Source organism: Botryllus schlosseri, chromosome 9, assembly GCF_051294905.1.
Source record: "Botryllus schlosseri isolate E-star chromosome 9, Bs_hap1, whole genome shotgun sequence".
NCBI lineage: Eukaryota > Metazoa > Chordata > Ascidiacea > Stolidobranchia > Styelidae > Botryllus > Botryllus schlosseri.
The window spans coordinates 24,183,886-24,197,066 of record NC_137244.1 but is presented as its reverse complement, the minus strand read 5'-3'; the positions used below and the strand labels follow the sequence as shown (position 1 = coordinate 24,197,066).

Sequence of the window (13,181 nt, the reverse complement as noted above, 5' to 3'; positions counted from 1 at the left end):
CATACCATACCATACCATGCCCTGGACATAGGTGCAGCCGTGCCGGTTTGTGACGTCATAATGAATACTTGTCAATTGTCGATAACATCATAGTAAAGTATTTGTCTTATATTTTCAAGTCAACATTTTCAGACAGTGACTAAATATTTCAACGTCATCGATTCAAGTCAAAGAGATCGCAATGTGCAATGTGCAATGTTGCCGAAACGGAATGGGTGTCCTAAATTTCATTGAGCTCCAGCAGGAAATCTGATCCCGTGTATGTTATATATCAGGGCTGTAACTAAGTGACGAGGCTCCGAGACACAAGCTAATCTCACTTTCATAGTTTTGACTCGAGTCAAGTCGAGTCATTTTCAATTCACCATTGAGTCAAGTCCGAGTCCAAGTCACCGAGCAGAGGGTCGAGTCCGAGTCATGGTATTAAGACTCGAGTCCGAGTCCAAGTCATTGTGGTAACCAGGGCTTTGGAGCAGCCGTAAATTTAAACTGCTCCAGCTCCGGAGCTCTCTTCTATCACACATTAGCTCCGGCTCCAGCTCCGGAGCCACATTATTACCACTGCTCCGGCTCCAGCTCCGGCTCCGGCTCTGAAATTATCGCATGGGCCTGTCTATATCAGGGGTGGCCAACCCGTGGGCCAAATGTGGTCAGCGAGAAGGTTTTGCGTGACCCGCGAGGTAATTTCCTATTATAAGATCGAAAATGAATTGCTCAGATTGTGAACTTGCAATGCCAACCAAAAATTAAAATTCTGACTGCGACACTTGGGATGTTGATGACTAAAATATCAGTTCCGACGCATTGGCAGATCCAGGGTCCAGTCACATTGTCACTAAATCGTCGTACATTACAATAAACTAAAATAGTAGCGAAATTTTTCTTCACTCTTCGCGTGTTTAATTGTCACACGATTTCTTGTTTGGTAGCCTACCCCCTACTGAAAACGAAAAAACGTCTAATTTACCCGATTGAGTCTAACTGTATTCGCAATTACGGGAGAAAGTCTTTTCGCGTTTGCGCTCGCAGAAAGAGATCGTCGACGGTGAAATGTAGGCACAAAATGATTGTCGCATATTATCGGAGACCTTCGATATCGATGTGGCCAGACGCCGAATAGTCGTGTCCATACAACTGAGCCTAGCGGGCGGTATTATTGACCTTGTTTACTTAGAAAATTTTACCCGCTTGGCGTGGCTAGTGGACCGCGCACTCGTTCGTCAATTGAATGTGCCCCTTTAGCCGAAAAGGTTGGCCATTCCTGGTCTATATAGATTACTAATCTACCCATAGGTTAGTTATCTATAGTAATCTGGAGTCTGTCAGCCGTCAATAACACCCGATGTAGCGACGAAGACATACAGGTGCCGCCATGCCGGCTTGTGACGTCATACTGAATACTTGTCAATTGTCGACAACATCATAGTTGCACTAGAACGCACTTTACTATATGCCATTGCTGTGCACAGCATTAAAATTCAGGCCTGTTGTTCAATTATGATAAATCAGCAGATGTGGTTGTTGCATATATAATAGCATCTTATGAAATGGGTCGGAGCCGGAGCTACTCCTCAAATAACGGGCTCCAGCTCCGGCTCCGGCTCCGGCAGAATTTTATGTAGAGCTCCGGCTCCGGCTCCAGCTCCGGTGAAAATGCACGGCTCCGGGGCTCCGGCTCCGGGCTCCGGCTCCAAAGCCCTGGTGGTAACTGCTCAGTGCTCAGCAGTTTCCAGTTGAAGTCGTGTTAAACCCACTTTTTTTAACTCTGTTTGGTGATATTGAATGATTTGCGTTTATAATATACTAATTTTCCTCACTTTGAGCAGTTTCTTGTCGCATTTTCAAGTACCAGGACCAATAGACGAAATTCCAATAGGGTGGTCACTTTACTGTTCTTCGAAATTACAATGAAATGTCGGTCTTGGCCGTCTTATAGTCTCGAGTCATGCACAATGACTCGAATCCAAGTCGAGACAAAAGTCGAGTCGTTTCCGTATTTTAAGAAAATAACTCGAGTCAAGTCGAGTCATCAGAAAATGGTGTCTCAAGTCGGACTCGAGTCTGGTCAACCCAACTATATATGAAAGTACCAATATTATTGGCCAAATGCATACGCAAATTTGAGAAAAAAATCGCGAGACCAGTAAATTTATACATACTGATTTTTCAAAGCAGTTATATTAGCGATTGTTGCATGGTAAGACGAAAACACAAATGGAAGTGTGGGGTCTGTTGAGTCAAGCCTTCCAGAACTTGATTGATTGGGACCAAGACAATTCTTTTTGGAGGTCTACAAAGTGTTGTTACAGCCCTGCTAGAAACAAACACGCGGTACCGGGGTCTACCGCCCGCCTTATTCTTCAGTCACCAGCTGTTTGCGCGGTAAAAATGACCTTTTTCAATCATTGGGCAGATTTCTCCTAAGGGAGGAATTTTGGCTCAAATTTCGGCCAAGGGGGGCACGAGATGAAAAAGGTTGGGAACCACTGCTTTATGCCATTGCTGTGCACAGCAATCAGGCCTGCTGTTCAATTATGATAAATCAGCAGATGTGGTTGTTGCATATATAATAGCATCTTATGAAATACGTCGGAGCCGGAGCTACTCCTCAAATGACGGGCTCCAGCTCCGGCTCCGGCTCCAGCTCCGGTGAAAATGCATGGCTCCGGGGCTCCGGCTCCGGGCTCCGGCTCCAAAGCCCTGCTTGTAACTCGTCTTACACTATGATTGGGTTTCATATACAAACTATGAAAGACTACCACAGTGCCACTATAGATAACTAACCTACGGAGGTTAGTTATCTATAGTGCCACGATTTAAAAAAAGCCAAAAAGGATACCACCGAACCAGCATATAGTCGTTGGGTTATAATTTTCATCTGAACAAGTCACACACTCTGTTATGGCCAATTGGCCATATTCGCAAAATTACTACCTGCTCTCAACTGAACAACGTTGGTGGTTTTAGCGCCGGTTCTGGCATGACAAATAAAAACTTTCTGCAGTAACAACTTTTCTCCTCGTCCCTCCGATCGTCCCGCGGTTCTGGTTGCGAAAATGGCGTACCCCAGTTCGGATTTTTCCATGCTAAAAGTCCAAGTCCTAGCGGATTCAATTTTATTTTCAAAAATCACAATCCGGTCCGAACCGGATCCAACAAAAATAACCCATAGTCCGTATCCTTTTGATATAGTTCAGTGGTCCAATCCTAGTCCAGTCCAGTTACTGCGCCCATCTCTGCCTGATAGGTTATATGGCTCACTGCCCCTGCCCAAGCTCAGAGCACTGCGTTATGCTCGACTGCAAACGCAGGAAAAGCATATTTGCCATGGAAAACTGAATGGAGAACTGAATTCAGTTTTCCATGATATTTGCTCACTTGGTTAAGGTTTCCACAGAAAAAGTTTGTTGCGGTCAATCAATCAATCAGGTTTATTAATATTTTCAAAACATCAGAAGACTGCGATACAATGAAAAGATAGGAAGGTGTCGAAACAACTTGGAGTAGCCTTTAAGATCAGACACCCACCTTAGCCTAGGCGAAGTAAATAAGAGGCATACACACTGAATGAAAAGTAATGCAGAGAATATAAGACGCAAGCGACAGAATGAGGTGGCATGTGGCGGAGGGCGAGGTCGATGTTAGGTCGTGGCCCGGTAATCCTGAAGACTGGCTAGTATTTATTTAGAAGAAATTGCTTGCTTTGCTTGCGGTTGCGTGATGCGGCTGTAATGCTTATTTGCTATATGATTACGTGCTTATTTAAATGCGTAATATTTATGTCTCGCTAGCCAATTTTCATTTGATTTACATTAAGTGTTGTGTATTAGGTACATTTCGGTATATTTAGCTGTTTTCAATAAGAACCATGCGAATCAGTAACCACCAGTGAACAGTGAACATGGCTTCTTACAGCCATTGTTCATTGTTGGTCCTTATACTCTTAAATTCGGGATTCGTTCATTTCTAATGTCACAATAAATCTAATAAGTTGTAAATTATTTATCCCAAAAAAGACGCTCAAAGACTTCAGAATTCAGTTGAATGGAATAAATTTCCTGATTAGGATGAATGATTAAATTACAGTCTAAAATGAACTTGATTGATTGAATGAATACTAGCCAGCCTTCAGGATTACCGGACCACGATCTAACATCGACCTCGCCCTCCGCCACATGCCCCCCCATTTTGTCGCTTGTGTCTTATATTCTCTGCATTACTTTTTATTCAGTGTGCATTAGGGCTCTTCAAAACGACTTTTTTTCTCAAATCGTACTGGCTACTTGATAAAATTGTTAGGTTACCTAATTTAAGCCTACACACAAAATTTGGTTCAATTCCAGCCAGTAGCCGCTTTGCTACAGGAGAAGAAAGTTTTTATATATTATATAAAAATCAATAATAAAAAATTTGAAAATTTTCTGTTCACCCCATGAAAGTGTTAGGCTGTCTATAGAAACGATCCTCACCAAATTTGGTTCAATTCCAACCAGTGGAAGCCAGGTTATTGCCGTTGAAAAATTTGGATTTGAATAAAATAGTATTTACGGTGAGCACAACTATAATGAATAAACAAAGAATCGGTCACCGTAAATACTATTTTATTCAAATCACAATTTTTCGACGGCAATAACTCCGTTTCCACTGGTTGGAATTGAACCAAATTTGGTGAGCATCGTTTCTATAGACAGCCTAACACTTTCATGGGGTGAACAGAAAATTTTCAATTTTTTTATTATTTATTTTTATAAAATAAATAGAAACTTTCTTCTCCTGTAGCAAAGCGGTTACTGGCTGGAATTGAACCAAATTTTGTGTGTAGGCTTGAATTAGGTAACCTAACAATTTTATCAAGTAGCCAGTACGATTTGAGAAAAAAAGTCATTTTTGAAGAGCCCTAGTGTGCATGCCTCTTCTTTACTTCGCCTAGGCCAAGGTGGGTGTCTGATATTAAAGGCTACTCTAAGTTGTTTCGACACCTTCCTATCTTTTCATTGTATCGCAGTCTTGTGATGTTTTGAAATGATGAAAATATTAATATAAACCTGATGGATTGATTGAATTACTCAGCTCAAGTGTTCTGGTATTCTATATTTATGTCCTTCTGAACGGAGTTGGGATCGGGGCCTACGCCCACATGCATGTGTGTGATGTTTCCCTCTAAATCAGGATAATTATAGTATGAGGGGAGATCAGGTGCTGTTCTTTTGTCTGTGGAGGGGGGTTTGTTTGTTTATGCTCACAATGAAAGGTCAGTCATGTTCAGAATAAGGACAGGCTTATGTTCGAAATAAGATCAGTCCTTGGTTAAGAGTTATTGTCATTATGGTTGGGGGTGAGGTTTCTAATGATAGCCTACTAACCCTCAACCCTAATTCCCTCACCGCAACCCTAATGACCCTAACCAGCACCGTATGGACGTTAACCCTGACCTTATTTTGAACAAAACTTACCATATTTTGAACATAATCGGACCAACCCTGTAGCTTTTGTACGCATGTGTATGATGTGACTCTTTCTTCAATATAAATTTTGAATATCAAGCTCTTGACTCGGACTGGTTAGCCAAACCTGTGTCATTCATAGTTGTTCACAGCGTATTTCTGATGCAGTGAAGTTAACTGTAGATATAAGATGCAGAATTGTGCGAATTCAGCAGCAGAAAACTCATCAGACCGGGTACTTGATGGTAGCACACAGCGAAGTTGTGAGTCCGTGAAAAGTCTGGTTCAAATCTGTTGCAAAGCGATAACTTCAACCAAAAATGGCATGCTCACCACCTTCAGCGAAGAAAACGAGACTCAACGTCTTAAGCGATGTGATATGTTTCTCCGATATTCAACCCAGTTCACAATTCCAGATGAAGTGATATCTTCGGTTCTATCAAATTTGCCGATTAATGTGCTTCTTTCACTCGAAGTCGCTTATCCGTCATTACACAATTCCTTTGACGCGCATTGGAAAAAATTGTGCCAAAATTGTGCAGCGAAAAGTGTAGCGTTCAGTGACAGATTGAAAAGAGGTCCCGTTCAACACGAGATGCATACTGCATTCCAATATGGAGACACGTACTGGAATCCTGGTGAAGAACCACGTTATATTCGTTGCAAGGAAACTGCCAGAAGCGTACTGTTGATTCGCTACTTCATGGAACTCATTATTAAACACAATGCATCATTTCGTACGTCAAAATGTCCCAAGCTTGAACGAGTAGAATCAGAAAATATTTTGCAAGACTCGTTGGGTGTTAACAAACATGATATTGCAGACACAGAAATGATGGAAGTTCTCTTGAAATATTTATCGGCCCTCGCTTTGGATTTCACAACGTTGCCTTTCATGCAACGTCTTACGTTCTGTTCTCCGGTGCTGTCTAGCTTGGAGACATTTGTAATATCTATACCCTCAGTCGAGTCGACATTGTCTGATTTGATATTTGATGTCACAAAAATTGTTTTGAGTCAAAGTTCCGTCAGCACAGTAATAATAAACATTGACTGGATAAATGACAATTACGTTGATCTGCTACAAAAGATTATTGTTCATATGTCTTCAACTAAGGATGCAGAACTGAAAAAGGATTTATGGGATGAGGCTGTCAGCACTGATAGCCATAGTGAACTTGTGAATCCCTACGACTTTGTGGATATTGACACTGAATTATTGCCCGATTCCAAAATCAGCCTCTACCATATTACCACATTTGAAGCAACTCTACCAGAAATTGAGAGTTTTGGCAAGGATAGCCTATATAAGGATTGTTTCAATCATTGGTACACCCTTGAAAATTTGCATGTGGGGTTCAATCACGGCGAACACCGTACCGCTAATTTCTGTGCTGGAATTCTTTGTCTTCTAAAAAGTGGCAGATCTAACTTGAAGAATCTCTACATGACCGCTGCTTATTTTAGTATCTTGGACTTTTGCAAACTCGGAATCGGTCTCAATAAGACCGGTGTGAATGGAAAATCTGTGGTGTTTCAGTGGATTCGTGTGAAAAAAATTTCCGAATCTACCAAAAATACTGATTTTTCTGAAATATTTAGTACGAAAACGGACAGATTTTCGATCACAAAAATATCCTTTGATCCTGAGGACTTACCATCAAATTTTAGTGTAATTGCAAATATTGCATTTGGAAGTCCCATGCCTGACTACAACACGATGAGTATAGTCTCCACTCTGGTACAATTTTACAATCCCCAGAAGTTGTTCAATAAAGGTCTACCCTCACTAAGTGAATGTCAAGACTTACGTGAAGGTCAAGACTTACGTGAATCAATATTGGGATCATACACCACTGAACTTACACTTCGATCAATGATATTACAATTCCCAGTATATGTGTCGCAATGCAATGAACTACTGAGGGTGTTGGACAAATTTTGTAACACGGGAAAGGTCATTGATGTGATCATTATTTCCGGTAGACACATAGATCCTTCATCTGTGATTTGTGATCGGGGCAACTGGAATGTCCGTACTATTGTCGAAGATGAACACGATTCAGGTGGCGGACCTGAGCTTTCGATTTCTGATTTTGTTGCTCAGATGTGAATGGCAGTATATCAGTGTAAAGCAAGATCAGAGGTGCTTGCTTATGCGGATGCTGTAGTAGGCTTACTACCTGGTATGACTACGGGAACGGGTTCTTTGAGCTTGCTTATGGGGATGCTGTGGTAGGCTGACTTCCTTAAATGACTACCGGAGCGGGTTCTTTCACAATCTCGAATTTGCATGCTTTTCTTTCAATACTTCTAGTTTTATCTCATTGTCAAAATTTGCGGGTAAAGCAGGAAGCAATATTCTTCATGCATTTGCTTCCTTTTTCAGTGTGAAATCATAAGCATTCCACTTGAATATATACTTGCAAATCACCCTGCATGCTTTGCTGCTGCCATTATGTTCTTATTTTTTACATTTTGCACAGGTCTATTATGCCATAGAATGATTTTCGAAGCGAAAGCGGCCCTTGGTAGCTTTTTGTCATCCGTGTCATGGATATCGATATTAGTTACATATGAAGATAAGCCTTTGCTTATGTCTTCATGTTTGATTGCAGTCTTGCTGATGCACGTGACTGCTTTTGTTTTTATCGCCTGGAAGCGTTTTTCTGTGAGTATTGTATGACTCGTCTAATGATTTTGATCACAATATGTTTCCGAATTTCAGATCTTCTGGCGCGCATACTTCATTGGCTGTGTTTTTGTACTTGGGACCAGTGTGGTTAAACTCGCGTCTTCATCATGGACCGCACTTGGCCTGTATTTGTGCGTTGTTAGCTTCTTTCATATATCGGAATACCTTGCTACCGCGTTGTTCAATCCGTCCACCTTGAGACTCGAGTCATTCCTGCTGAATCATAGTTTCGCTTATCACTTTGCTCATTTCATTTGTGTTGTTGAATACCTCATCTGGAGGCAGGTTTTTCCAGGTATGGGTGTAGATACAGGATCTCGGCCGAGTGCAAAAAATTCATACGTAAACTTTTTTGATTTCAGGTATTAAACTCTACACGAGTGTACAGATACTGGGGTTATGCCTCTGCATATTTGGAGAATATTTCCGAAAAGCTGCGATGTACACAGCGGGTAAGTGAATCTGTAACAAATTGAAGTTTGTCTTTTGAGTTCCTGCATTGATTCAGTTTGTTCATTCTGGTGGTGTATCATTATTCGGACTGTTACTGTTCTCATTTGAACTTAGGTGTCGGCTTTACACATCTTATCCAGTATGAAAAGAGAAAGGAACATGAACTAGTGACCAGTGGGATCTATTCCATTTGTCGACATCCGAGCTACGCTGGTTGGTTTTGTTGGAGCATAGGAACACAGGTGGGCTCTCAGTGTTTACGATCGTTCAATTCTTCAACACAAACCTCTAGTACGCATATCTGTCATGTAAATTTGTGTTCATTGACATAAATAATTCGGCCTTGTTGATCTCCAGACCCGGTAAATGCCTAGCCAGTATTGTTAATGTTGCAGAAATATCATTCTCAAAGGTGTTCACAGACCAGAGTAGTCAACGTTGCTATTTGCCACTACTGTAGGAGGTAAATTCTTACTCAATTACTAGTCAAAGTAGAAACTAGTTGAGTGGAAGTACAAAAGGACTGGTCTGACAAGTAATTGGGTGCGGTATGTAGTTTCGAAAGTAGATTTGGTCGAGGGGGCGCAATAAGGGTTGTTAAAAAAAAATTCCCCGGATTCCAGGGATTCACTGATTAAGTTGTTAGGTTGCCTAAATAAACGCTCTACACCAAATTGGACTTGATTCAAACTGGTAGGTGTTGAATGCTCAGGAGTTTGAATATTTTAAATTTGTTTAAATTCAAAATTTTCAAACTCCTGTGCGTTCACATCCACCAGTTGAAATCGAGCCAAGTTTCTTGTGCAGCATTTTTTGAGGCAACCCAACAATTTAATCAGTGAATCCCGGAATCTAGAAAATAAATTTATTTTTGAACAACCCGCCGCATGCATGTTAATCGATGGTGGCTCCTTTTGAAATTGCAATATCAATCTCTGGGACTAGACGCAAAATAACAAACGACATTGCAAATACGTGCAATTTTCAAATATAGTTTTAGTTACTTACCGCCGCCATACAGGCGATATTTCGCGCCGTTTTTATGACCATTTCACCCATATTAATGATGAAAACTCAAAGTTACTTTTTACTTTTCAAAATCCAGATTGTAAAAAGTAGCTTTCTTTTAAGACTATTCAAGCAGCATTGGAAGTGGTCTAGAAACATGACCGCCTAAGAGTTGCTCAAAAATGCGGTACCTTGTGAGTCGCTACTGATCACCTCTGAACAGTCTGTTTCAAAGTGTGAACGATCTCTCTCTTCCTCTTTACTTGCATCTGAAGCAAAACGCAGCACCGACTTTCTGTTGTAGTAAACTTTGTTATTGTCACTAGGGCTGGGCACAATGATTTGGGTGTTGATTCTAATGATTCCAGCCAAGTAGCTAGAAATCATATGTTTCGAGTACTGAAATTATACGTGAACTGTGGTTTGGATAGTATTTTCCACTGTGGAAGGCTCAGGGTGGTAACCAAATCACAAGAATTCGAGTCACAAGTCAATTTGGCTATTGTCGTATTGACTCGAGTCATGTCAAGTCATTTTCAATTCACCACCGAGTCACGTCCGAGTCCAAGCCATCGAGCAATGGGTCAAGTCCGAGTCGATGTGGTAAGGCCTGAGTCCAATTACAAGTCATAGAGTTTACAGTTCAGTATCGAGTTCAAGACAGGTTCACTCGCTCGCTCTGTGAAACTTTAGGGTGATATGGAAGGTCTCGAATTCATAATATACTCATTTATCTCACTGTAAACAAATTTATTCAAGCAGATAAAAGACAGTTCCTGGGCCTATTTTTCTATTGTCAGTCCTGATATATGAAACTGGAATAAGTCACGTAGAATATGTCGAGTCATGCACAGTGACTCGAGTTCAAGTCGAGTCAATACACAAATTGACTTGAGTCGAGTCAACGTAAGATCCCGAGTCGAGTCATGACTCATGTCATTACAACCATGGGAAGGCTGTAAACCTAGATTGGTCGTGTCGCAGCATACTCATTACGACACTCATAGTGTAAAGCTGCACAGATTCATGAAAGTGTCCTCGGAGGACGCCTAAATCTCCTCTTTTTGGCATTTGTCCTCAATTTTCTGGAGAAAGTATTAAAACTCGATAAAAAACTCGACCTCTGTACATCAAACGTCAGAGTTTCGTAAAATATGGGGTAAAACGGGATTCGGGCAAAGTGATGACCTTTTTTTTAGTCAGCACCATCAATTATCGTAAAAAGGCGGGTAATTCGGGATCAAGATTTATAAACGGAAAAATAAATTCTTTTTTCATGTTGGGTACGAAATATTAGGGTTGGAAGTTCGTTAGGGTTATGGTTTGGGTTTGGGTATCCCAATATTAGATTTGCGGGTGAGGAATATTAGGGTTATGGGTGAAAGATATTAGGATTAGGGGATAACAGATATTAGGGTTGTGTGAATCACGTGTATTAGGGCTGAGCGTGAGGGATATTAGGGTTAGATGTGATAAAATCCCCGAACTAACGTCTGAAACCCCCAACTCTAATATATTTTAACCCCCAACCCTAACATCCGTCATCTTCCAACCCTAATGTCTCCCACTCACAACCCTAATATCCCGCACTCACAACCCTAATATCCCGCACCCACAACCCTAATATTGGGATGACCTAACCAAAACCCACTTCCAACCCTAATATCCAGCACCCACAACTCAAATCCCATTCCAATCCCAAACACGAAAAAGAATTTATTTTTCCGTTTATAAATTTTGATCTCGGGGGTATATCGAAGAAGCGCCAAGTTTTCAACATCGCCAGTTTTCCTTTCTGGTTCTTGAAGCTTTCAGAATTTCTGAAACGCGTCCTCTTTTTGAGGTCTCAAAATGTGGTAACCCTAGTATTTGTCGTCGTACCCACAACATTGTAACAAAGTGGAATGAAACAGGTACGGCCAAACATACTAAATACTCTCTAATGTGGTGTACAACTGGCACTATATTCTTTGTGGTCGCCTAAAAGGTACATATTTAAACTTTCGTCATCATTCATGCCGTCGCAATGAGTGATACTCGGTCTGAAGCCTCTTGCTCGAATCACCCGGTTATTCGATTTCGCCCATTCCCAACTGTGACACACGACCTACTATTTTTGCGCAGATTCTGACGTGCAACCCGGTGTGTTTCGTCGGTTACTTTTTCGCTTCCTGGAAGTTTTTCGACGAGCGGATTTACGAGGAGGAGCAGCTGCTGATCAACTTCTTCCGAGACGAATATCTAAAGTACCAAAGTCGAGTTCCGACCGGTGTGCCTTTTGTTCAAGGCTACCGGCTACGCTACCGTTCTTGATCGCGTTTTTCGAACTGTTTTATGGTGTTGAATGCATTCCTTATATAAATATGTATTTTATAAAATATATAGCGATGAATTGGAAACAAGGTCACTTGTTGGTAGCAGTGTTGGACAACTTCAGATAATGTTCAGCTTTTACAGATTAGATTAGAATTATTGAATTAGAAAGAAATACATCCAATATCAGGTTCATTTCATATCTAATCAGCCCGTGAGTGGCCAATGTCTACAGCAGTGGTCCAATCTTTCGGCTTGTGACGCACTAGAAAAATCATAAAACACTCGCGGCACACTTACAAGAAGTAGCTCTCTGAACAAAAACTTGCGTGGTAATGCGATGACAATGGTTATTTATGCGAACATATACGACTGAAGCGAGGTTGCGTTGTTGAAAACATATCCGCATTTCGTCGTCAATTCCAAGCAGTCTCGCTCGTGGACAGCTTTTAATTTCAGTCAAACAAAAAAGGCTGTAGTCACATGGTAATGGTGATGCGCGATGTACATGGCAATAAAATTCTGATTGCTTTTGCACCCATGGTAAATGATTTGGAAGGAGACAGCCATAGCTGATCCCTTTTCGACACATATCAGCCCAATGATGACATAACAATTATCCTACTCATCAGCCATGTCATGATTGGCTCACATGTCCTATGAAGCAGTTGAGCGCTTTCAAGTCGCATCTGCTAGAGTGCATCCCTCATAAAGAAAAAATATGAAGTTTTTGGTCCAAAATTATGAAAAGATTCGCGGCACACCTGAGAATCCTTGCTGGCACACAGTTTGGAAATCACTGGTCTAGGTCTACACGGCACGGACACCAAGCCTGGCTGTTTTCCCGCCATACAGTTCTGCGTGCCGGAAAACTCTTGGAACTGATGTTGCAGTAGGGCCTAAGTAAGAGTTCGCGAACAGCAGACTATAACTGTACGGTGCGATGGCGGCTAGGCACTGATTTTCCTTGCACGACGGTCGAGGGATCTTTTTGTATGACACTGGAAACGCCGCTTCACCGAAATTGTGGCGCAAGGGATATAAACATGTTTTCAATACACACGAGGCGCTGGAATCCGACGGATCAACTCTGAACTTGGTTATTAGCGGTCCGTGATAGGATCATATAATAGATTTACCAACATCCTCTTTTAAGAGGATTTGTCCTCTTTTTCGGAATTATTGAAAGTGTCCTCGGCGGACTCCCAAATGCCCTCTTTTTTGAGAATTAGTCCTCTTTTTTGATAATTTTGGTCAATAAAGGTATG

At 41.4% G+C, this 13,181-nt stretch overlaps 1 protein-coding gene across 1 annotated transcript; it reads left to right on the top strand.

Annotated features, from left to right (window-relative positions):
- The first annotated feature begins 7,910 nt into the window (after window positions 1–7,910).
- Window positions 7,911–12,002, top strand: LOC145445831 (protein-S-isoprenylcysteine O-methyltransferase-like). Its single transcript, XM_080323975.1, has 5 exons — window positions 7,911–8,115; window positions 8,173–8,434; window positions 8,502–8,591; window positions 8,707–8,834; window positions 11,725–12,002. The coding sequence occupies exons 1-5, from the start codon at window positions 7,948–7,950 to the stop codon at window positions 11,911–11,913; spliced, it is 837 nt and encodes a 278-aa protein (XP_080180101.1). The 5' UTR covers window positions 7,911–7,947; the 3' UTR covers window positions 11,914–12,002.
- The last annotated feature ends 1,179 nt before the right edge of the window (window positions 12,003–13,181 follow it).